Below are 26,057 nucleotides of genomic sequence, written 5' to 3'. Positions count from 1 at the left end.
TGGTGGACACATTTATAAGGATGAACATACACGTCCTGACAATCTCTGGTGGGGAGACCAGCTGAGAATGTGAGAGGGATGCTGCCTGGCGCCTGGCAGGTGTTTGGAGGAGTGTGGTGATGGTTCAGCCATCCAGGAACAGCCCGGCTGGTCTCCTTAGGGACGCCTGGGGCCTGTCAGCTCCCACCCCTCCAAACGACAGTACGTGCTGCACAGAGCTTGTCTCTGCTGCGGCCGGAGAGGACGGCCTGCTCTCCACCTGCACAACACAGATGGCACAGATGGGAGCATGCTTCCACACAGGGACAGGCAATTAGGCTCCGTTCCTCCAGCTGTAACAATTACCGGGCAAACACCCCAGGGAAGGACACAAGCCCGGAAGAGAGCCGGCCTCCATGCCAGCCCACCCCCACTTAGTCCTACCAGCAGGCGCTGCTGGGTCTGCGGCCTCTAGTCCCTTTCACAGGCCTTGCTGGAACCTATGTATTTGAAAAGCATTTGGTGAGATCGGAACAGAAGGCAGTCCTCAAACGGGATATATTTAAGAAAATACCAAGGCTTTATTTTTTTTTTTCCTTAAAAAGACAGCCCTGCTGTTGGCTAATTGAAAGGATGTACAGAGTTCTCATGAGTAAACAAGTTTCCTGCAGGCTGCATACTGTAATGCCAAAGAAGTGACACGAATGGGGCAGAGGTGTAATGCTGTCATCTTCATAGCAAAAAAATGCAAAATAAGACAAAAAATTAAATGGACTTAATGCTGGGCATTCCCACAGGGAAAAGGCAAGAGGACTTTTAAGTCGATTGATCAGTAGTTGTATTGTGTTCAAGCCACCCTCACACCTCTTTCCTCCTGTCTCTGGCTCTCCACGCGGGCGGTACAGCCTGGGACTCCAAGGCTGGGCATCAGGAGCTTCTGCTTCACAGCCCACTGAGACGTGATGGGGCGGCAGGGTGGGCGGGCCAGAGGCTCGGAAGACCAGAGCAGCCGGCTCCTCGAGGCACCTACGTGCAGCAGTGTCGCATGTGGAAGTTGACGACATACTCAGCATTAGTCCTCTGCACAGAGATGGCAAAAGGCTCGAAAGGGTGGAAGGTGAAGGCAACGAGGCGTCGCACCGTGTGGTTGATGGGGCGGCCCAGTAAGCCCGCCTGAATCTCAAACTTGAGCAGACCAGAGTCCCGGGCGTAGAACCTAAACAGAACAAGGAGAGGAGGAGAGCATGAGACAGACATTCACCACCACCTTAAAACCTGAATAGCAGGGGACTCATGAATTAACCGGGAGAAGGCAATGGCACGCCACTCCAGTACGCTTGCCTGGAAAATCCCATGGATGGAGGAGCCTGGTAGGCTGCAGTCCATGGGGTCGCTAAGAGTCGGACATGACTGAGCGACTTCACTTTCACTTTTCACTTTCCTGCATTGGAGAAGGAAATGGCAACTCACTCCAGTGCTCTTGCCTGGAGAATCCCAGGGATGGGGGAGCCTGGTGGGCTGCCGTCTATGGGGTCGCACAGAGTCGGACACGACTGAAATGACTTAGCAGCAGTAGCATGAATTAACCTCACTGACGAAATCTCCTCTAACGTCAGCCCTCAGTCAAAATCGCCTATGTCTGATCAGCTCATTTTATGAGCACAGAGATTATGAACTTTACTATGCTGGCCTGAATCACTGGGTCATTTGTCTTTCCCAAGATGACCCTTAGTGATGGCCTTGATTACGGTTTCCCCTTTTCCAGCAGCTATCTGCCCAGCTACCTACCTGCCTAGGCCAGGGCTGGAAATGATAATGCAAGCCAAGCAGGCATGCTTAAATGTTCAGGCAGCCACGTCAAACAAGGTAAGAAGGAAAAAGTGAAAATAATTTTAATAATATTTTAGTTAACCTAACGTCGGCATCTAAAGTATTATCATGTCAACCAATGCTATAAAAGATACTAAAGAGATATTTCATTTTTTGTACTAAGTCTTTGAAATCTGACGTGCATTTGACACTTGAACACATCTCATGTTAGTGCTCACCAGCCATGGGGGGCTGGTGGTTACTAGAGGACAGTGCAGATTTAGGCGCGTATCTTGAGTTCTTCTTTCCTCTTTTTAAAATTTATTTTATGTAATTTTGGCTGGGCTGGGTCTTTGTTACTGTGCAAAGGCTTTCTCTGGTTGAGGCGGGCAGGGGCTATTCTCTAGGTGCAGTGTGAGGGTTTCTCATTGTGGTAGCTTCTCTTGTTGAGGAGCATGGGCTCTAGAGCTCGGGCTCCGGCACTCGTGGTGAGTGGGCTCAGTAACTGCGGTGCAATCTTAACCTCTGGACCACCAGGGAAGTCCTGAGTTTTTTCACTGTTAAGAAGAAATTCTTTTGGAAGGTTCTTCTTTTGCACACACAAAAACAAAATACTAACTAGTTTCTACTTTTTCATCTAACACGGTAAGAACAAAGACGCTTCCATCCATCCCAGGACTTAAATGCCTTTTGCCCATATGCAAAGCAAGTGCCCTGTGAACTTGGGAACCAGAGATGATTGGCAGGGTTGGGGCTGAATTGGAGGAAGCTCAAGAAAAAAGGAGCTCTGAAATAAAGAGCTCTACAATGCATGTCCCTCTTGGAAAGCAAATATACAGGAGATACAAAGATATTCGTAATATCCAATAATCCAAGAGCTTATATCCTCAGAATTTATTTTAAGTAAAGTAAATAGTGACGTGAATAAAGATGGCTACTATTGCATTTTGGGCTTCTCCAGTGGCTCAGCGGTAAAGAATCTGCCTGCCAATGCAGAAGACATAAGAGACCTGTTTGGATCCCTGAGTTGGGAAGATCCCCTGGAAGAGGGCATAGCAACCTACTCCAGTATTCTTGCCTGGAGAATCCCACAGACAGAGGAGCCTAGTGGGCTATCGTCCACACGGTTGCAAAGAGCTGGACATGACTGAGGCAAGTTAGCACGCACATAGCATTAGCTCCAGTGTAAAAATGCAGGTAGAGAATAAATGCTCAGTAACAGGGGAACAGCAAAATAAATTATGCTACATCTATTTTATGGAATAATATGCCATCGTCAGGACTGTAACTTTAAGGAATATGGAAAATGTTTATTAAATAAAAGCAGGCTACAAGGTACTATGCCAACCGTAACTATGACTGCATAAATGTAAACACACACACTGGCAGAGACTAGAATGGAATATATTTAATACAATAAAGGTGTTAGAGTAATGGCATTACCTCTTCAAATGACTTTAATATCCTTACATTTCTCATTTTAAATTAAAAAATAAATAAGAATTACAAGAAGTCAGGGTCAATGGCATTTCCAGATTTGTTACTTAGGTTAATTTTTTCAAATCAGAAAGGCAGGGCAGTCAAAAGGGAGAGAAATGTTATCTCGGGCTACGTGACAATGTCAAATGAGCCCAATTATCTGCTTTTATGTGTGAAAACCTTCCCCTTACCCACAAGGTCCTCAGCACACAAAGGGCTTATAATGTAAAGCTAGTTGTTGGAGCTCCGAAATCTAACTACCAGTTTACAGGAAACGGGGAAATGAGAACTGCCTGGGATGCAATGAGCAAAAATCCAGAATGTGGGCAATACCACCAGATGAACAACCTGGTTTTTTCAACAACTTCACTACAAAAAAAGTAACAGGGAAGCAGAACCCATAAAATAAAAAAGACTTAGAGGACAGCAACCAAAAAAACACATTTGGACCTTCTTTAGGTCTTGACTGGAACAAACTGTAAAAAGAATATATACAAAACAATAGGAAAACGTGAAAACTCACTTGCTATCGGTGATCTTTATAAAGGTTTAATTTTCATTTAGTCCTTATCTTTTAGAAATTCATACTGAAATATTTACAAGTGAAATGCTATGATGCCTGGGCTGTGAGACTCCAGACTGGCAGGTGGGAGGGGAGCAGTGGTGGGAGAAGGAGATGAAACAACACTGACCGTGAGTGGCAGCTGCGGAGGTGGGGTGATGGGTACAGAGCTTCATTACAGTCTTCCACTTTTATATGTTTAAAAATCTCCGCAATAAAAACATTTTCAGAACTCGATTACAATTTCCCAAAGGAAATATTACAAACAGTAATTAATCGCACAGAATATGTTACACAAGCCTACTTAATACACAACGAAGCTGGATTATGAAATACTAACTACCACTGTTTCTCTGTGAAGACCTTCCAGAACCCAGCTCACACGTCCCTTGAGATAACCCCACAGTGGAAGTGGTGCCAGCTCCTCTCTCTAGCATCTGTGAAAGCAAAAACAGAACAACCCAGGCTCCCAGCACCGAGGGACAGGAGGGTCTGTGAGCTGGACACCCGTGACGAAGGAACTGCAAGGTTCTAAGAGTAACACGGCAACCTGCGTTCCAACGTTCTTCCAACCGAGCAAGCGTGGGTTTCTCCAAAACCTACTTGTTCCCCCAAACTGTCTCACTTTTCCATTAGGTAACAGGAGGGGATAAAATAATTTGAGCTGGGTAAAATGTAAGTCTCAATTATTTTTACGTGTCTTGTGAAATGGTACTAGGTCATTAAATTGAAAAGTATGGTTCTCTTCCGTGGCTACCTTAAAAAGAGAACAATACTTACTGAATTGGATGTTTTGAGGAGAGGCAAAGAGCAGAACTAATTAATTTTTGATACTAATCCCTAAATGATCAAAGTGAAAGTGGCTCAGTCGTGTCCAACTCCTTGCGACCCCATGGACTATACAGTCCATAGAATTCTCCAGGCCAGAATACTGGAGTGGGTAGCCTTTCCCTTCTCTAGGGGATCTTCCCAACCCAGGAATCGAACCCAAGTCTCCACATAGTAGGCAGGTTCTTTAGCAGCTGAGCCACCAAGGAAGCCAAAACACCCACATTAAAGAAACAGCCTGCCCTGTGACTTGAACCTGTTAGTACAAGTAGACAGAGTCACAGTGAAGTGATGCTCAGGAGAAGGAAGAGAAAGTGGCCGCCCGCACCCACAGGCAGCCTCAGTTGAAGCACCTGATAGGGTGGTCTCCGCAAGTCTTGGGTCGCTCCATGACCGACACCCACTTGTCGTCGTAGCTAAAGAGAGACAGGTCAAGGTAAGGGCTGCCGCTGTAGGACTGGGCGCTGATGGGGAGCTGGCCCAGCAGCCGGCGAACGGCCTCCGTGTGTCCTCCGTACTTGGCGTTGACGATAGTGTCTTTAAACCTGAAATAAAGCACCGAGGAGGAAGGCTGTGTCAGTGGCGCACAAGTTCCTTGGTTTTAAATTGACAAACATGTTTAAAAACAACATATCCTGAAAACACAATCTAGATACTGAACTCTCACACCTCCCAAGTCTATATATCTCCAAGGTGAAGAAGTGAAAGTTCATCAGTTTTGTCTGACCCTCTGTGACCCCACGAACTGTAGCCCACCAGGCTCCTCTGTCCATGGGATTCTCCAGGCAAGAATACTGGAATAGGTTGCCACTTCCTTCTCCAGGGGATCTTCCCAACCCAGGGATCGAACCCAGGTCTCCTGCACTGCAGGCAGATTCTTTACCATCTGAGCCCCCAGGGAAGCCCCTCTGCATACGTACAAATACTCTCAAAAAAGCAGAAAACAGAATGAAAAACTGGAAACATGAAGTTACTTAAGAAAAGTTAGCAAAGATCCTACGAAAGTTAAAAATGAGTATAACTAACCTCTGACAATTATTTCTGTTGAAATGTACATATTTCCCCCAAATTAGAGCCTTCGACTGCATTAACAAGGAGATGCAAAGGATCCTGGACAGAAGTAGTGTCTGACTCTTCTTGAGATCAGTTATAAGCCAACTTGCATCAAATCTTTTGAAAAATTACTGATCCTTTGTTTTAAATAAAGTTGGGGAGGGAATTCCCTGGCAGTGCAGGGGTTAAGACTCTGTGCTTCCAAAAAATAAAAATAAAGCTGGGAACTAGCTACCTATACTTCTGCAGAAACACCAGAATCCAGAAGCACATAATAGGAACACAGAGTCATCTATCTCACTTATCTTTAATTATGGTAATAATAACAATGGAGCAGTTATTTCTCACAATTATAATAAATACTAAACTTAATACCCTTTGACCAAGTATTTCAATTCTTCTGGAAATCTGCCCTAGGAAAGAAAAATCCCTGTGCACATTCAATATACCAGTGGTCATGACAATGAAAAAAAAATGACAGGAATATTAAAAACCTAATGGAAAACTATTATTTTCAAAGATAATGTGGTAACAGAAGAAATGTTTATCATAATGGTAAGTAAAAGAAGTAGGGTACGGGGAGCTCCCTGGTGGAATAGGGGTTAGGATTCCAGACTTTCACTGCCTGTGGCCCAGGTTCAATCCCTGTTTGAGGAACTGAGATCTTGCAAGCCACACAGCACGGCCAAAAAAAAAAAACAAAAACCAGTAAGCTATGTTCCGTATATACAGTATGATTGAAAACACACACACAAATTAACATCTTTAAAAAAAAACAGTGGAAATACATCAAAATGGTCATAGCTGTTTTTATCAGTTTTATTTTTTATAATCTCTACATTGAAGTACATCATACGGTTTAATAATCAAAGGGAAAATAAATAATTTTTTAGTCCAGGGGAAATGCGATATAACATCTCACCCTTGAAACTAATGGTATAAAAAAACTCGAATGTTCCTAATTTTGATGAGACTAGAGAGGTTGATGAGATGGGTTTGATTTTTGTTTTCACTGTCAACCTGCAGGGCTAGATGGACATCAACACTTCTCAGTTCCCCTAGAAGGAAGCCGAGCGTCAACACTGCTTTTCCATTACTTCTCTTAACAGTAATTTTTCACAGCCTTGGAATAAATCCTAAAATTAAACCCTGGGCTACACAAAACTTATTTCTTTCCTTTTCATTTGAGCTGGTATCAAAGATCCTGGGTTCCTTGGTTTTCAGCCCTTTGTCAGCCAAGATCTAGTTCTCCACCCTGCCTGGCTCACTGGCTTCAAAAGGTGATTTCAAATGACGGGGCTGGCCCGTGGCTGTGATGACCACAAATCAAAGCCTCCATGACCATCCACAGGCTGAAGCCGTTCCCATTGCCCACAGCGCCCACCACCTCTACTCTCAGATGCCCAACAACTAAAAGATGAAGCTGTCACCCCTCTGATGTCTTCAGCTGATTAACTCCTGGTGCACTGTCCCTCTGTCCAACCACCCTTCTCTCAATTCACGATTTCAAAATTCTCAGAGGTGATCCTTCCCACACCATGGCTTCCTAGTTCCTGGACCTCCTTTCTGCGTCAGCAATGCATTCCCACATCATACCCTCAATCTCACTATTACCAATGACTGCACCTCCATAATCTCAGGGAGCAGCACAAAGACTCCAGTTATCCTCTCTCCTAATTTTCCAGATAACTCTGCTCATCCCAGCTTCAACATCCTTCAACTGAAATGGGACCAAAATGCCACTGATTCTACCAACTTCTCTCCATCCTATGCCTTCATCATGAACTCTTTCCCTTCCTAAGCCAGCTTACATTTCACAATCGTTGAAATCACAGACTTTATACCCATCAACTCATGGATAGAAATGTTGCCACAATGCTGCAAGGCACTCATGCTGCATTCCCACAGTCTGGCAAGTCGCCCTCTCCCCTCGAAGGCTACTTCCTCCTCCCGACCCTCCATGCTCACCCTCCTGGATGGCACTGCCTTCTTCGTAACTGACAGAAGCCATGAAAAGAAAACTTTTTAAAGCTCCCATCAGGAAACAGAATGTAGTACTTTTATTATTGGATCACTGCAATGGTTTACTAACTTCCAGCCTATCCCCCTATGATCTATTCTTAAAACAGCAGCCAGAGTGACCCTGTTAAAACATGAGTGGGAGGGACCACCCTGGTGGTCCAGTGGTTAAGACTCCAAGCACTCGCTGCAGTGGGCACAGGCTCAGTCCCTGGGTAGGGAACTAAGATCCCACATGCCACAGGGTGAGGCCAAAAAAAATGTCCGTGAGACCACGTCACTCCTCTGCTCAGATACTTCAAACACTACACAATCTCATCTACAGTTAAAGCCAAAGCCTCGGAATGGCCACATGTGTCTGGTCCTGTCTCTCACCACACACCTCTACCTACTCTGCCTCCTCCTTCCTCCAGCCCAGCCACCCCGAGTTCCCTGGTGTTCCTCAGACGTCTGAGACCACCTCTGGACCTTTCCATTTACTATTCCCTTTGCTTGCTCTATTCTTCCCCTGACGGCCACATGGCTTGCTCCCTAACCTCCTTCAAAAGCTTTACTCAAACATCACCTTCTCAGTGAGGCCTATGCTGAGAACCCTGCCGGGACAGCACAGACAATCTCGTCTTAATACATTCAAACCCAACAGATATTCTAGATATTGTAACCTTTCCTTGGGTACACCCGTGATGGGAACCTCCCCCTTCCTGCTTCCACCTGGTCCAACCCGCAGCCTGTCATCCTGGAGCCTCCCTTTGACATTATCCTCGGAATTCTCTGTGCTTCTCTCCACTGTTTGACTCTACTTCCTGTATCATTCTTTCGTGGTTTATTGGGGGATAATATCTTTCAGAGGCTTCCTTAGAAAAAGAACACGGGAGGTAGTTTTTTGAGACCTTACGTGTATGAAAATGTCTGTGTTAAACCCTATTATTTCGATGTAGAATTCTAGTTTTAAAATCTTTTTTTTGCAGAATTCTGAGGACATGATTGTAATGGCTTCAAGTTTTCAGTATTATTATTACACTGATACCATTAATGGCTTAATTTTTTATACGTGAAATGTATGTGTTCTTTCTGAAAGTTTTTACAATTTTCTCTTTATCTCCATTGTTCTAAAATTTCATGATGATATGTCTCAGTATGGTCTTTTCTTTATTGACTGTACTGGGTACTTGATGGAGCTGCAATGTGATGATAGGTTTAATAATTATTTCCCTGAAGGGAAAAAAGCCATGGTTTGCAGTGCTTGCCAATATCTGTGCTGTAAATTCTTCTGGTGTGGTCAATTTCAAGGCACCAAAGTGGCATCATTGAATGCCGAGCTGTCACGAGATGAGCAGTAGCACATCATTATACGGTGTTTTCACCAAACAGGTGAAATAGTTACAAATAACCTCAAGAGTACAATAGTAAAATAACTGTGAATTAATAATTAGGAAATAATTAATTTTTAATAATGGCTGTGTTTAACAAGTTGATTTTAGAAGCTCCTGAAAGTTTAACAGTTTGCTCTCACAAGCCAGAATGAGCCAGTTCCAGCACACCATGCATGGGACGGTGCTTGCCAATCTGGAAGTGTGTGTGTGTATGTGTGTGTGTGTGTGTGTATTCTTCTTTTTCCTTTGGCCATGTCATGTGGCTTGTAGGATCTCAGTTCCCCAACCAAGGACTGAAGCCAGGCCACTAGGTCACCAGGCAACTCCCATGAAAATGTGTATCTATTAATATTAGGAAATGGTTGACATCGTTTCCTCCCTTTCATTTTTTCTATTGCTCCTTCTGGAAGTACCCACATATTGGATCTCCTGGGGAAATGCTCTAAATTTTTTTTTTAATCATTCTCTCCCATTTTCTTACTCTTATCTTTTTTTTCCTACTTTCTCGGAGAGTTTCTAAACCATATCTAACAGAGTTTAGATTTCTAAAGTATCTCACTTAGCATCACTAGTCTAGGAATGTTCCTGTTTTTATAGTTTAAATTATTTCAATTAATACCATGTTCATTTTTTATACTGTTTTATCTTGTTCTCTTTCAAAATAAAGGCTTTCTTTAAGTGACTCATAATCTCTGATGTGCATTTTTTCTTAACCGTTTATTCTAACCTATAATAGTAACAATAAAAATCCATTTCACTCATTTTTACCAGAAGTTCTTTGAAGACTGTAAAATTGTCCCGTTAGAACCATGCCTTCACAAGGAACAAAAACAATTTTGATTTATATGTACATTGTATTTTCAATGCAGCAAAGTATGATAAGATGATTGATAAAATGTTATTAGGACACAATTTTGTGGGGAAGAGGGATAAATTTGAAAATAAGAAGAAATATAAAAGTTCAAACAGTACAGGAAAAACTTACCCTGAGCTTTTTATGTCAAATATGAACACTAAATCACTATGGCATTATAGTACTATAGCACTATGGTCTTATAGAGTCCCTTGGCTGTATTGAAAAGTCTTAATACCTGAAACTTATACAATGTCATATGCCAATTATATCTTGTAATACTTTTATTTTTAAATGTCGATGTTTAACATGCTGAAAACTGCATCCTCTGCCATTATTTAAATTTAACAGTAAGAAATTTAAAGAGCAACTTAAACATTAATGTGTGAGATCTACAGTTTTCAGAACCATTTGCTGGTAAGAAGCAAAATTTTGAAGATCATGAAGCTAGAATGTTTATTTTCTCTTCCTACAATTTCACTTAATTATGGGTACACTGTGAAATAAATTTTCAGAAAACATAGCCTCCTCTAATTCCTGATGATGTTATTCATTCAACAAATGCCTAATGAGCTCCTCCCACATGGAAGACACTGGCCGAGGTGCTGTGGATATGGCGGTGTATACATAACAGATAAAAACCCCGGCCCTCATGGAGCTTGGGCCTTCTGGTGATCTCTTTGATACTTTAACTGTACCCAGCTTTTGTTACTAGTTGATAATAATCTACTTAATTTAAAAGTTAATTTTAAGAGACAGAAGTTCATTTCAAAATGAAAAAAGCAAAAGCTGATCCATATTTTGCTTCCAAAAATTCCTTCTATACTGAAGAGAGATGCCAGTCAGGCTGAAAATGTGTGTGAACCAGAAAAAATAAAAGGGCATGTTTACTTGTCTGAAAATCAATATCCACTTATTTTTAACCACGTACTATCCTTCTATAGGAATACGATGCCAGTGAATTAGATATCTGCTTTGCCCATTTCCCCTGCAGCAGTAATGCTTATTCTGATTCATCCACTCACTCTGATCTGATCTGTACTGGAACCTGAAGCAGCTATTTTCTATAACTGGCTAAGGTATGTGGAATGTTGATGAAACACTGACTGACTTAAGTAGTGTTGCAGGCAGGCCCTTGGTCCAAAATAACTAGTCATTTCACAATAATATACTCAGATAATTATGAGAAGCTCTGGTTCTTAGCAGGTGGGTTTCAACTGAGGGTGACTTAGGTGTTCTGAGAAGGGCCTCCAAGGGTCTCTTCTTCAGGTTGGTCAGTTTCCCTAGGGAATTAACTCTAATAATTAGAGTTAATTAATCAGCCATATCTGATAAGAGGAATAGGAGTCTACCCCACCAGTATATCACTTTTCACGTAATTCTTGGTTTAAGCATGATGAGTCTCATCTCTATCCTCAGCCATGTTTCATGAACTTGAAACCAGAGCCTGCATGGTTTGATTTCTCCAGAGAATAAACCTCTAGCCTTCTGCTGAGTTGGGGAAGAGACAGTCATTTGGCAGTTGGAGGCTTAAGGAAAGGAACTAGAGTATCTGACTGTTTCCTTTAAGAACGTCATCTAGGGGACTCCCTGGCAGTCCAGTGGTTAAAGCTCTATGCTTCCACCGCAGGGGACACAGGTTTGATCCCTGGTCAGGGAACTAAGATGCCACAAGCTTCAAAGCACAGCAAAAATAAAAAAGAATGTCATCCAATCCTTCAGAAGTATATAGGACCTCCAGTTTCTTGACTTTTTCCAGAGTTCTCTACTGCAAGACAACTTACTTCTTGATGGGTAAGCTCTGTAGTCTTTTTTGTTCTCTGAGGTATGTCAAGTTAGTTATCACTCATCCATTGGCTCTTCAGCTTCTAAAACTCGGTTGATATCGCCTCCCCATTCTCTTTCCTCTTGTAGGTTTACATCTCTTCATCCTTTATTGTCACTTTAAGTAGGGTTTTGGGATACAGCAGAGATAAATGCATGTGTTCAATGCACATGTTTAACCAAAAGTTATAAAATTATTTCCTTATTCATTCAAAGTTGGTGATGGACAGGGCTGCTGCAGTCCATGGGGTTGCAAAGAGTCAGACACAACTGAGCAACTGAACCGAACTGCACTGATTCATTCAAAAATTATTTTAAGTGCTTGACAGTGCACCACTGCAGATACAGCAATAAACTAAACAAAGACACAGTCTCTCTCTCTCTGCAGGTAACAGACAGTCTAGGAGGAATCGCAGACAACACACAAGTAATCCCTCAGGTGCTAAGAGACAGACATTTAGGATGCCACAGGAGGTTACAACAGGTAGACCGACCCAAGGCCAGGTGGGCAGAAAGAACATGGGAAGATTTCCCGAAGTAAGCAACTACTGGCTCCACACCAACACATTTTCTACAGAAAAATTAAGCTTGTTAAGTCCAGTGGAGCAGCTTACCGGCGCTGGATCTGCCGTGCAAAATTGTTGCTGGAAGCTGAGCAGGGAAACTGGACTTCACTATGCAGGGTAGCGTTGCGGAAGAGATCACAGAAGTTCTCAAAGAGCTCCAAAAGCTCATCTGACGTGTTCTCAAACACGGCGATCACCTCTGTTGTTACCATGTTGTACACCACAAAGAAAGATGCCTGCGGAAGAAGAGGGAGACCCAAGGGACAGCTGAGCATAAGACCTCACCTAGCATATTCATCATTTGGCTGAAAACGCAAACTCCCCAAGTAAAACCAGCAAACAACTCCACTCCGGCACTACAGCAGCGTGATGCCCAGAGGTTCTGGAAGCGGAGGAAGCCTCAGTGGGCTTGAGCCATCAAGGGCCTCAGAGCTGACTGATTTCCCACTGTACCTGTGCTGCTGGAATTACTGAGTTGCTCAGCATATATGTATAAAAGGGCTTTCAATCTTTCATTTCAACCTGTGTGCAAATTTAGTATGTTTCCTTTCAAGTGCTTATTCCCTACTTATGCCCCAACCCACTCTGAGATTAAAAACACTTTTCTAAAATGCCAGATTTAATTTTCCTTCCTGCTGAGAAAGTGATTTGCAGTCAGGAGCTGCCTGTTGGCAAATTATTTTCTCTTGTATGTGTATAGCAGAAAGTTCAATTTGGGGGCATTTCCTTTCTCTCTTAATATTTCTAACATGCAGAGAGACATCTTAAGCACACCATGTCCACCTAGGCAAGTTGTAACCAAGCGGGGGACTGAGCTGAACAAATGAAAAAATCAGAGAAGTGTTTTCCATTTCCTTCTTCATAAATGTTCTTTTAGCCAAGAGCGTTTGTAACACATGTTGGACATTCGTAGCAATTCAGATCAGAGGGGGAAACATGAAAAGCATTCAAATGCTATGGGTGGCAGAGTTACTGCTTTCTCTGAATGGGTCCCCAGGTGCCTGGTCCTCTTCTCTGAACCTCCAGTGCTCTGCTCAGCTTAACACTGAAGCGCGAGGTACCCCAAGTTTTTGTCACAGTGAATGTGGCAGTGTGGGGCTACCACCAGGACTCTAGAAGTTTCCAGAATGCTAGGATTAGTATTCCGCCTCCTAGGATTAAGCCTGAATCTTCATTACCAATTTTTGGAGACATCTGGCCCACCTGTTTCACCAGTAATTAGTCCTTCCCAGAGCTTATATTACATGACTTTTGCGGTCACCTGGAAATTAAATTTGGCTGTAAATTAAAGAGGCTGGAGGGTAATCTGAGAATAATACCCATAATATTAGCAAGGCTTTGTGTTGAGGTACACTTTTTACTCATTAACCTTATTGGAACCTATCAAATTAAACTGGGGAAGGAGGCTGGAGGACAACGAGGGGAGAGTTTGGGTTTAAAGTTACAAATTCTGTAAGCAAAGCACAGAGCCCTAGCAATGTTGCTGGCTATGACTTACTGTAGCTACCGAACATAAGGAGGTCATATTTTAGTGAAGGAGAAAAGGATAATCTCGAATGCGGCAGTCACAGACAACATACTCCCTCCAAAACAAAAAGCTAATTATAGCTCAAACCTAAATACAAGATGGACTCATGTCCTTTATATAAACCTGGACGACACTTTGATATAGGACGGCTTCACCAGGACCCATCATGACTGCGTGAATACAGAATTACACAAACATTTACTAACATTCCCACCAGGGCAGACTGGGAGATACAGGACAGAAGGGTACAGAAGTCAAGGGCTCTACCAACACCCTCTCATGACGCCTGAGATGAACTGGACACTCACTCACAATGGTGACTGGCTCAATGGTGACTTCATCATTAATAAGAAAGTAAAAAAATTCAGGAAAAAAAAAATCTCTCACAAATGTATTACTCAGATCTCAATGGGCTTCCCTGGTGTCACTGGAAAGAATCTTCTTTCCAATGCAGGATACACAGGTTGGATCACTGGGCCAGGAAGATTCCCTGGAGAAGAAAATAACAACCCACTCAAGTATTCTTGCCTGGGAAATCCCATGGACAAAGGAGCCTGGCAGGCTACAGTCCATAGGGTTGCAAAGAGTGGAACATGACTTAGTGACTAAATAACAACCATTTTAGTCACCTCTGCTCCTTTTTTTTTTTTTTTTAAAGAATACACAAGGTATGATTCAGAAGAAAAATATTAGAAACCATTTTTCCATGGATGGTTGGTAAGGTCTCAGGAGACAATTTTCTGTACAGTTTCTCTTAAGGGCAGAATCAGCTACAAGTCAATGAGAGAAACCAGACTCAGCTGACTGCAGTTTACTGGCTTGCTCTGTTGTACATTTCCAAACTCGTATATAAGGAGACAATGTGGAAACAGGAGAATGATGGGGGGTGGGGTGTTGGTTCCAAACTGGGAAAGGAATACATAAACGCTGTATATTGCCACCTTGCTCTTATACACAGAGTACAACATATGAAATGCCAGACTGGATGAAGCACAAGTTTGAATCAAGATTGCAGGGAGAAAAATCAATAACCTCAGATACGTAGATGACATCGCCCTTAAGGAAGAAAGCAAAGAGGAACTAAAGAGCCTCTTGAAAGTGAAAGAGGACAGTGAAAAAGCTGGCTTAAAACTCAAACTTCAGAAAACGAAGATCATGGCATCTGGTCCCATCACTTCATGGCAAACAGATGGGGAAACAATGGAAACAGTGAGAGACTTTATTTTATTGGGCTCCAAAATCACTGCAAATGGTGACTATAGCCATGAAATTAAAAGATACTTGATCTTTGGAAGAAAAGCTATGACAAACTTAGACAGCATATTAAAAAACAGAGATATGACTTCACCGACAAAGGTCTATCTAGTCAAAGCTATGGTTTTTCCAGTAGTCATGTATGGTTCTGAGAGTTGGACCATAAAGAAAACTGATTACTGAAAAATTGATGCTTTTGAACTGTGGTGTTGGAGAAGGCTCCTGAGAGTCCCTTGGATTGCAAGGAGATCGAACCAGTCAATCCTAAAGGAAATCAGTCCTGAGTATTCAATGAAAGGACTGATGCTGAAGTTTCAATACTCTGGCCACCTGATGTGAAAAACTGACTCATTAGAAAAGACCCTGATGCTGGGAAAGATTGAAGGCAGGAGGAGAAAGCGTTGACAGAGGATGAGACAGTTGGATGGCATCACCGACTTGATGGACATGAGTTTCAGCAAGCTCCAGGAGTTACTGATGGACAGGGAAGCCTGGCGTGCTGCAGTCCATGGGGTTGCAAAGAGTCAGACATGACTGAGTAACTGAATTGAACTGTAAAGAAGTTAGGTCTCTCACTTGGTCAATAATAAAGTAGACAGCTCCTCAAAGGGAAATGTCCACATCGCTCTGAGGTTTGGCATGGTGTTTCAACCCAAACGTCTTCATGGTTTCTGTACTCATAACACAATACCTTATTCCTATTTGTGAAATGATCTTCCCCATCAACATCTTTCACCCAAACTAAAAACCCCTCAGAACCTGCAGTCCTGGTGATTCACCGGCAGATCAAAAACTTTGGCTTCCTTCCCATCTTATCACTGCTCCACAATCTATGTTCCAGCGTGTGGGCAAGGTCAGAGTAAAGTCATAGAGCTTAATTCTGTTAAATGAACTGTCCCATTGGTTATGATCTAAAGATTTTGTGAGGAAGTATACTGACATCATTTAAGTAAGAAAAAAGACTAGTTACAATCTAAAGATATTGTGAGAAAGTATACTGACATCATTTAAGTAAGAAAAAAGACTAAACTTTTTAGAAGATTTTCTTTTTTTGTATGGTGGGTTCATTCTCATTGCCAGAACTAAAACAGACCAATAAGTACAGTCTTCCACAAAACCAAGGCACTATCCATAGGGAGTCAAATCTTAACCTTAGAGCATCTGGGCTTCCATCTCCAGGGTACTGAAAATGCTCTGCAGAAGAATTAGGGTTGGGAACCTCCCTGGTGGTCCAGTGGTTAAGAATCTGCTTTCCAATCCAAGGGACATAGATTTGATCCTTGGTCAGGGAATGAAGATCCCACATGCTGCAGGGCAAGAAAGATGGCCCCACTTGCTGCAGCAAAGACCCAGTGCAGCCCCCAAAAAAGTTAAAATTAAAAAAAATAAATATTAAAAAAAAAAGAAATAGGACAATATTCACAGGGTTGACTATCTATATGTCAATGGCTTGAGATTTTGCTTCCATTTGTCCAAATAAATACACGTGGCTAGAGAAAAGTGGAGCTGTTTTAAGTTCGGCTGAGCCCTAGGGTAGCAAAAATTCAAGATCCACATAAAATGTGTTATTTCTGAGAGGCTGGCCACAGGCAAAGAGAGAAGCCTTCCCAAGGAGAGGGGAAGGAGGAAGGGCAGGACGGCAGCTCCTACCTGCGACGGATCTGTGACTCGCAGGGTCACCACGTCCTCACTGGTGTACTTGATAAACAGGTGGTTTTCATCCAGAAGCTGCATCTTCCACATGCGCAGCTGCCGCAGCTGGTCAAAATACTGAAAAAAGCGCCTCTTGGCCATGGCGCTTCCGTCCTGCTCTGCCCGGCGCCATAGGTACACCAGCAGCCGGTGTTTCAGGGAGTTGATGAAGGGGTCCCTGAACGGGTTGGCCATGCCTGTCTGGCTGTCCCGCTGCACCTCGGGGAACATGGCCGACACGGTGAGCAGGTCGTCTTCGTAGCAGAAGCGGCCGATGGTCCTCACGTCGATGAAGGTGCCCTCGGGGGTCACCTGGAAGACGTGGATGGTCTGCTGCTGCACCGACAGGATGGCCAGGATGTTCTTATACAGGTACAGCCCCTGGTTGTGCGACAGGACCACCTTGTCGCACTTGAAGGTGCGCGTGTCACACAGGCGGCCGGTGTGGAGGTCAACGATGTGGAGGGAGTAATCCTCCAGGGGGGACCGGGGGTTGGGGGTCACGGACTCGCTGTTGCGATACACCTCGTAGAAGGGGGGGTGCGGCTCGTCCGGCAGGTAGGCGGCGGAGCCCACGATGACGCAGCGGCAGTCGTCCGTGAAGAGGCTGCACTCTCGGTTCAGGTGCTCGCCGTTGGCCGCGACGCTGGTGATGTGCAGCAGGACAAAGAAGCGCTCGAAGAGCCGGCCGCGGATGTTGACGGACCGCTGGTCGTTGCCGTTGGCCAGAATCTCCCCCTCGTAGCCCTGCAGGAGGTCCTCGGCGGCCTGGCAGCCCTGGTACTCGTAGATTTCCAGAGACGTCTGGTCGGAAGAGAAAGCGATGAAGTAGCGTCCGTCGGGGGAGAACTTTCGCAAGAAGCAAGGCGGCTTCTCCACATTGACGACCGTGAAGTTGGGGAAGACGTTCTGGTGGAAGACCCGGACCTGGTGCCAGTGGGTGCCTGCCTTGCCCGAGCTGATCCGCCGGCGCTCCAGGCGGTGAATGACATTTTGGTTTTGGATTCTTCGAGGTTTGATGGTGGAAACATGATGATCCATTATCACATCTCTGCATGGGAAAGTAAAAAAGAGAAGTCAAAAAAACAAAAATTTACCAAAACATAAATACAGATGACCTTTGCACAAGGTGGGGGTGAGGAGCACCAACCCTCTGCAGCTGAAAATTTGAGTATAGTTGGCTCAGTATACGTGGTTCCACAGATCTTCAACATCCATGGATTCAAGCGATGTGCAGTAGTGCAGTATTTACTGTTGGAAAAAATGCACATGTACGGGGGAAGGAGAGGGTGGGGCGAATTAAGAAAGTAGCACTGTCGTATATACACTGCCACGTGTAAAACAGACAGCTAGCCGGAGGCTGCTGTCCAACACGGGGAGTCCTGCCTGGCGCTCTGTGATGACCTAGAGGGGTGGGGTGGGGGTGGGGGTGGGAGAGAGGCTCAAGAGGAAGGGAATATATACATAGTTATGGCTGATTCCCGCTGTTGTATGGCAGAAACCAACACAACATTGTAAAACAATCATCCTCCACCAAAAATAAAATAAAAATTATGAATGGCTTTAAAAAAAAAATCCATGTGTAAGCGGACCTGCACAGTTAAAATCTGAGTTGTTCGAGGATCAACTGTGTATACACAATTCAAATACATTTCCTCCATATACCCTGGGTGAAGGAGCTCCCAAGATGACGGTGATTGGCATTTCTCCTTCCCAAGCTACAGTTAGTAAGTGGTCCAGATAGCTTTGAGTCTTATCAAAACTCAATTTTTGAGGGAAGGACCGAATTCTCTAGGAAGACCTTCGAAGCACGCTCAGCTGTTGGGAATATTCAAAAGAACAAACCTTCAAATACATCAAATTTTCTCAGTGTAAACACATTCAGTGTGTAATTCATATAAAAAATATATTTACTGACTGGGCTGTTAAGATGTCCATACTACCCAAAGAATCTACAGACTTAATGCAATTCTTATCAAAATTCTAAAATCATTTCTGGCAAAAATAGAAAAATTCATCCTAAAATGTACATGTAACCTCAAGGGACCCTAAAACACAATTTTGTAAAAGAACAAAGTTAGAAGACTCAGACTTACTGATTTCAAAAAAGTGTGACACTGACATAAGATAGAAAAATATACCAAATGAAGAGAATTAACACCTGAGAAATAAACCCTCCCACACATAAACCCAAGTCTTCCCTAGTGGCTCAGACAGTAAAGAGTCTGCCTGCAGTTCAGGAGACCCGGGTTTGATACCTGGCTTGGAAAGATCCTTTGGAGAAGAGAATGGCAATCCACTCCAGTATTCTTGCCTGGAAAATCCCATGGACGGAGGAGTCTGGCTGGCCCCAAACCATGAGGTCGCAAAGAGTCAACACGACTGAGCAACTAACACACACACACACACACACACACACACATACATAAACCCAAGATTAGAAATTCAGAGAACAGCAAACATGATAAACCCAAAGAAATCCATGCCCAGACATATAGTCAAACTGTGAAAAACTAAAGCATGAAGTAAAAATCTTGAAAGCAACCACATAAATGATACACTACCCACAAGGGAACAACAATGCATATACCTGTGGATGTCTCATGAGAAACTACGGAGGCCAGAAAGAAGCAAAGCAACATTTTTAAAGTGCTGAACCAACTGTTTGATCATTCAAATCTCAGCTAAATAGCAACTCTTCAGTTTTTCCCTGACGACCTTACCTAAAGTCATGCCTTTTCCCATCCACATCAATCTGCTGTTTACCTTATTTTATTTTCTTCAGCCCTTATCACTTTCTGAAACCATTTGTTTGCTGTTTTAGTATCTGTCTCTCCACACTGGACAGCAAGCAGGGGCCTTGTCTAATTCCTTGCTGAATCTCCAGCACCTAGGACAGCGCCTGAAGCACAGCAAGTGCTCACAAATAGAAATGAATGAATGGAACAACATTTGACAAAGGTCATCCAGGATAAACAACACATTAGGTAAAATAAAGGAGGAACATTTCAGAAAGAAAGTAGCTTAAAAAATACACTTAAAAAGAGTGTAGTGTGGTACACTTGGGAAACACAATTCCAAGTGGTTAGAACACAGGAAACACAGTGATAAGAGAAACCTAAAAAAAGCAGATTGGAGCCAGATTAGAAAATACTTTGTGTGCCATGTCATGCAAGTTATTACAGGTTTTAAGCAGGAGTGACTGATCCAATCTGTATCTTAGAAATAAAAACATACAGACAGTGGGAATTTGTTTACATTCTGTCTCCTGAAATTAGAAATACCTGGTGTAAGTATATATACTATCTGTGCCGTGCTTAGTTGCTCAGTCGTATCCGACCCTTTGCGACCCCATGGACTGCAGCCCGCTAGGCTCCTTTGTCCATGGGTATTCTACAGGCAAGAATGTTGGAGTGGGCTGCCATGCCCACCTCCAGGGGATTTTCCTGACCCAGGGATTGAACCCATGTCTCCTGTATTGCCAGGCAGATTCTTTACCACTGAGCCACCAGGGAAGCCCAAGAATACAGGAGTGGGTAGCCCATCCCTTCTCCAGAGGATCTTCCCAATCCAGGAAATTGAACCAGGGTCTCCTGCACTGCAAGTGGATTCTTTACCAGCTGAGTTAGTCCAGTTAAAAATGTGTATACTTGTATGACTAAACAAATCAAGTTTCTCAAACTACTAGTCACAATTCATTAATATATTTCCTACTGATTTAGACTAGAGCAAAAGACTGCAAACAACTGCTCTCAGGCCAAATCTAGCCTCCCTGTTTATTTTTATAAATTTTTACTGAAGCACAGTCATACCCACTTATTCACATGTCGCCTATGGCTGCTTTTGCTTTACAACGGCGTAGCTGATTTGTTAAGACCAAAGACCACACAGCCCATGAGCTTAAAATCCTGACCTAGAGAAATGTCTGCATGTATATAACAGGAGACATATACAAGGATGTCCGTAGCGGGACTATTGGCAACAACAAAATCTTGACAATACTCCAAATGTCCATCAATAGTAGACTAGCTAAAAAAAAAAAAAAATACAGTAGACTAGCTAAATTCATCCAGGCACATCCATGCAGGGGAAACTTTTTGTTTTATTTATTTTTGGCTGCACCATGAGACTTGTGGGATCTTAGCTCCCTGACCAGGGATTGAACACAGGCCCCAGCAGTGAAAGCACCGAGTTCTAACCACTGGACTGCCCGGCAATCCCCACACGCAAGCAATGAATTAATGCACTACAGTCATATATAACAACAGAGACGAATCTCAGACACGGCGTTGAATGAAAAAAGCAAGTTACAGAATACATACAGTGCGATTTCCTTTATATAAGCTTCACACAATTTCTAGTTTAAGAACACAAATACATATGGCATATAATTAGAAACAGTAAAGGAATTACAAACATAAGATTCAAAAGTGGTTACCTCTGAGGAAGTTTAAGAAATGGGATGGGAGTTAGGGACACCCTGGCAGTATTCTGAAGTGTGGTGTTTTGTTTTTTTTTCTTGAATTAGCATTCATTGTACTGTTACTCTTTTAAAATTACATATTTTTTTAAAGTAATACTTGTGCTTCCTCAGAATTTTTCTTAATTAGAAAACAATCACTGTGAAGGGACAACAAAGGACAATGAAATGAAGTCTGAAGTACACAAAAATGCATACCATGAGAAACTGCAGAACTGCCAAGTTGGCTCTGAGTTTCTCAGCAGACAAGGCACAGGAAAACACAGTTATAGACTCTACACTGCCAATAAGATAAAAACTTAATAGCTGCTTGGAAGAAGCACAGAAATCCCCAGCACTGAATTTTAAAAAAATATCTCTCATGAGTTTTCTAAAAGGATTTTGGCATGATTCAGTAAGCAATATCCTCCACTTCTGAGCAAAAATAAACAATATTGAGTTTCACACAGCTACTCCTGTTCACAGTGACATAGTTCATGTGCACATTTTGATATAGTCCAAAAAAAATACTAGTAAGGTTTAAGCAGTTTTAAATACCAAGTAATGTACAAAACTACCTCACTCACTCTCTGTCCAGGACATCGTTGCCACTCGCATCCTTCGAACCCAAGATAGGGGCTGGAATCAGACAGGGAGACGAGCAGGGGATGAGAGCCAAGTATGGCCCACAAATGGAAGAAGGAATAGGCATTTGACACCGTCCAGCAGACTAACTTAGGAGAAGGCGATGGCACCCACTCCAGGACTCTTGCCTGGAAAATCCCATGGACGGAGGAGCCTGGTAGGCTGCAGTCCATGGGGCAGCTAAGAGTCAGACATGACTGAGCGACTTCACTTTCACTTTTCACTTCCATGCATTGGAGAAGGAAATGGCAACCCACTCCAGTGTTCTTGCCTGGAGAATCCCAGGGACGGGGGAGCCTGGTGGGCTGCCTTCTATGGGGTCGCACAGAGTCGGACACGACTGAAGTGACTTAGCAGCAGCAGCAGCAAACTAACTGGCTTCCCTGGTGGCTAAAGGTAAAGAATCTATCTGCAGTACAGGAGACACGGGAGACTTGGGTTCAATCCCTGGGTCAGGAAGATCCCCTGGAGGAGGGCATGGCAACCCACTGCAGTATTCTTGCCTAGAGAATCCCAAAGACAGAAGAGCCTGGTGGGCTACAGTCCATAGGGTTGCAAAGAGTCAGACACCACTGAAGTGCCTGAGCATGCACAGCAGACTAACCACAAATAACCGAATCAGATAAAGCACACTAGTTGTTTGACTTACAATCACAGATCATGTTAAGCAAACTAGATGCTTAATTCTCTAAAAAAAAAAAAAAAAGTGTATACATTTTGAATAGTCCCACCTTAAATTCTCTGCCTTGTCTTTTTTAAGGGAAAAGCCATCAGTACTGTGATGGGGGAAGAGGGGTGGGGTGAAGGCCTGCTAGCTTCAGCTCCAAGCAGCTCCAAGCTATACAGAAAATCGTCACTTAATTTCCTAACCCTTCTCTCAGTATGGTCTCTACCTGCTCCGTATTTTATATCACACAATGACAGTTTTTAGAGAGATGGTGGAATTTGGTCTTTCTCAACCTGTCTTGTTATTCCAATTATAAACTACATGCTTATAAAAACTCAGACAATATAGAAAAAGTACATAATGAAAGTCCCTTCCAGTCAGAGTAGGAGCTACTAAAAATGTTAGAATGACTTATGATATTTTTTCCAAAAGTGGACCCTCTACCCTTCCCTTACTCTAGTTAATGGCACAGCCACTCGCCTGCTGCCAAAGGAACTGGAAACCTAAGAGTCTCCCTTGGGACCTCTTTCCCTCAGCCGCCATATCTGATCATTCAGTCCCTGAACTCTGAAGCTTTTACCTCCTCAACTGTCCTCTAATATCTACCTTCCTTCTATCATGACCAGCCAGCACCCTTACCCAAAATGTTCATAACTTCATGTCTACATCATTGCAACCACTCCATAAGTGGTCTCCCTAAATTCCTGTCCACTTCCAATCTGCTTAACAACCAGAGCAATCTTTTCAATATTCATTTCTGATCACACCCTTTCCCCTGTGGATTAAAACAAGTATTGGATTGGCAAAAAAAAGTTCATTCAGGTTTTTCTGTTACGTCTTGTCTTAATCTGTGTGCTGTGCTGTGCTCGGTCGTTCAGTCGTGTCCGACTCTTTGCAACCACATGGACTGTAGGCCACCAGGCTCCTCTGTCCATGGGATTTCCCAGCCAAGAATACTGGAGTGGGTTGCCATGCCCTCCTCCAGGGGAATCTTCCCAACCCAGGGACTGAACTCAGGTCTCCCACATTGCAGGTGGATTCTTTGTTGTCTGAGCCACCAGGGAAGCTCCAGAGGGGAAAGAAAGAAACTTTTTGGCCAACCCAGTATCTTCCCACTGCTCTTAACACAAAGGATCAAAATCCTTACATGCCTTCTCTTTGCCCGTTTAATCATTTCTTTAATGGGCGGCCCACCTCCTGTCTCTGAACCTTGGCACATGCTTTTCATCTCAGTCTAAAAAAAGCTCTTCTCTTCAATTTGCCAACTTAACTCCTATTTCAGACATCAGCCTAATCATCACTTCCTCAGGGAAGTCTTCCTTCACCTTTCCATCAGGTATACCAGTCATATGTCACCTTCATTAACACTCAACACACTTGCAACTTCATCTCTGCATTTTATTTCTGTCTGTGGCACTAGATAGCTTCCCAGGTGGCTCAGTGGTAAAGAATCCACCTGTGGTGCAGGAGATGCCAGTTCAATCCCTGGGTTGGGAAGGTTCCCCTGGGGAAAGAAATGGCTACCCACTCCAGTATTCTTGCCCAGGAAATCCCATGGACAGAGGAGTTGGGTGGGCTACAGTTCATAGGGTCATAAGAGTCAGACAAGACTAAGCAACTAAACAACAAATGGAACTGGCTCTAGATGGTGAACTCCTGGCCAGTACACAAACATTATATCCTGTAAGCCCAACATGGATTTGACCCATTGTAAGCCTCCTTTTCTGAACGTTCTTTACCAAATCAAATATCCACAGGGTCTGTTCCTCTACCTAGCAGGTATTTCCTCTGGCCCTTGCCACATTTTTCAAGTTGCAGCTTGAGTGTCATCTCCTTCAGGAGGTCTTCTCTGACCATCCTGGCTGAAAGAGATCTTTTTCGCTTTACCATTGCTTTTCCTGTTTGCATCCTTACTGCTGCTGCTGCTAAGTCACTTCAGTCGTGTCCGACTCTGCGCAACCCCATAGACAGCAGCCCACCAGGCTCCCCCGTCCCTGGGATTCTCCAGGCAAGAACACTGGAATGGGTTGCCATTTCCTTCTCCAATGCATGAAAGTGAAAAGTGAAAGTGAAGTCGCTCAGTCGTGTTCGACTCCTAGCGACCCCATGGACTGCAGCCTAACAGGCTCCTCCGTCCATGGGATTTTTCAGGCAAGAGTACTGGAGTGGGGTGCCATTGCCTTCTCCGTTTGCGTCCTTACTAGTCATTGCCATAATGTGAATCTGTACTTTCGTTTGCACAGCTAAGTGTTTACTGTTCGACTCCCCCATTAACTCTCCAGAAAGGAAGTAACCATGCCTACTTTGGTCATCTTAGTTTTTTCAGAGCCTAGCACTGGAGCTGGCCCATAACATGCATCCGTACTTTATCAACTGAACGAAAGAAGAAAGCCTAGCTGAAGTGGCCACTAACTCATGGTGCGGTACTAAGCTAGATAACCCGGTCAGTTTCCCTATGCCGGCAGGTGCATGTAACCCTCTATTCTTTCTGACGTCTTCCTAAACGGGAAGGGGCCACCTAGGGACGGGCACACATGCCCAAGGGGGCGCCCCTGGAAAGAAAAGCCCGGGGCGGGGCCTCAAAGGGCAGAGCATTCTAAGCGAGGCGGGGGCCGCAGGACCTAGGCATTATGCAGGGAGGGGGCAGCCCCATAGCGGTAAATCGAGGAGGCCTCGGGGAGAGCCTGACGGGCTGAGAGGCTGGAACAAGGAAGGAGAAGTCCTCACCTGTCCGGTCCGGGATCAAAGGGCCGGGGCAAGGGACACCCCGGCCTGCTGGGCGCACGCCAGCCCCGGCCCCGCCCCCGCCATGCCTTGGGACCCGGCACCTGCAGCCTCGGGCTCTTGCTTCCGCGAGCTACCGGAACTGCGGCACAACGACAACGGAAGAGGGGAGAGCGCGGCACAGTCCAGCTGACACTAAGGGACGTTACAGCGCACCCTGGTGCCCGGAAGGGGGAGGGTCAAAGCCAAAACAGTTACAGTGGCTGCGAAGGAAAAATGGAACCAGGCACCCTAAACATTGGAAGGACTGATGCTGCAGCTGAAACTCCAATACTTTGGACACCTGATGCGGACAGCCGACTCATTGGAAAAGACCCTGATGCTGGGACAGATTGAGGGCAGGAGGAGAAAGGCGCGACGGAGGATGAGATGGTTGATTCAATGGACATGAACTTGGGCAAACTCCAGGAGATGGTGAGGGACAGGGGGGCCTGGTGTGCTGCAGTCTATGGGGTCGTGAAGAGTCCGACGCGACTGGGCGACTGAACAACAACAACCCTAAACTGAGCAACTGAGTGATCTCCTATGGCAATGTCTCTGCACCCTCTGGGCACATTTGCAAAAATATGAATTAAAAACTAATTGTCACCTCTTGATTATATGCACCATTTCATCAGCTGAGAAACTATCAGTTTTCTGTTGTTTCCTCCTCAATAATGAGTGCTATAAAGACTGGGGCTGTA

At 44.1% G+C, this 26,057-nt stretch overlaps 1 protein-coding gene across 5 annotated transcripts; it reads right to left on the bottom strand.

Moving 5' to 3' along the window:
* Positions 1-536: 536 nt before the first annotated feature.
* DET1 (DET1 partner of COP1 E3 ubiquitin ligase) lies at positions 537-25,449 on the bottom strand. Of its 5 annotated transcripts, none has more exons than XR_015150096.1 (6): positions 25,318-25,449; positions 16,778-17,870; positions 12,394-12,581; positions 11,740-11,897; positions 5,011-5,202; positions 537-1,195 (listed from the first exon to the last, which is right to left on the bottom strand). XR_015150096.1 is itself a non-coding variant. In XM_086364668.1 (6 exons), the coding sequence occupies exons 2-6, from the start codon at positions 17,858-17,860 to the stop codon at positions 1,006-1,008; spliced, it is 1,755 nt and encodes a 584-aa protein (XP_086220794.1). In that variant the 5' UTR covers positions 17,861-17,870; positions 25,318-25,449; the 3' UTR covers positions 537-1,005. The 5 variants fall into 5 exon arrangements, 2 of the variants coding, with proteins under 2 accessions (XP_086220794.1, XP_086220795.1); XM_086364668.1 differs by lacking the exon at positions 11,740-11,897 and adding an exon at positions 3,960-4,061; XR_015150097.1 differs by lacking the exon at positions 537-1,195 and adding an exon at positions 3,960-4,061.
* Between the last annotated feature and the right edge of the window lie 608 nt (positions 25,450-26,057).

Source organism: Bos grunniens, chromosome 21, assembly GCF_055505025.1.
Source record: "Bos grunniens cultivar Pamir isolate PY7600 chromosome 21, Bosgru_T2T1.0, whole genome shotgun sequence".
NCBI classification, from domain to species: domain Eukaryota; kingdom Metazoa; phylum Chordata; class Mammalia; order Artiodactyla; family Bovidae; genus Bos; species Bos grunniens.
This window is presented reverse-complemented; position numbering and strand designations above follow the sequence as displayed.

Excerpts from the sequence above, each read along its gene's own strand:
- DET1 (XM_086364668.1), bottom strand. The coding sequence starts at position 17,860 with ATGGATCATCATGTTTCCACCATCAAACCTCGAAGAATCCAAAACCAA. Across the intron at positions 12,582-16,777 it reads GAGTCACAGATCCGTCGCAG|GCATCTTTCTTTGTGGTGTA; the intron begins GTAGGAGCTGCC and ends CTTCTTCCGCAG. Across the intron at positions 4,062-5,010 it reads TGCGGAGACCACCCTATCAG|TTCTGAAAATGTTTTTATTG; the intron begins GTGCTTCAACTG and ends ATTGTAATCGAG.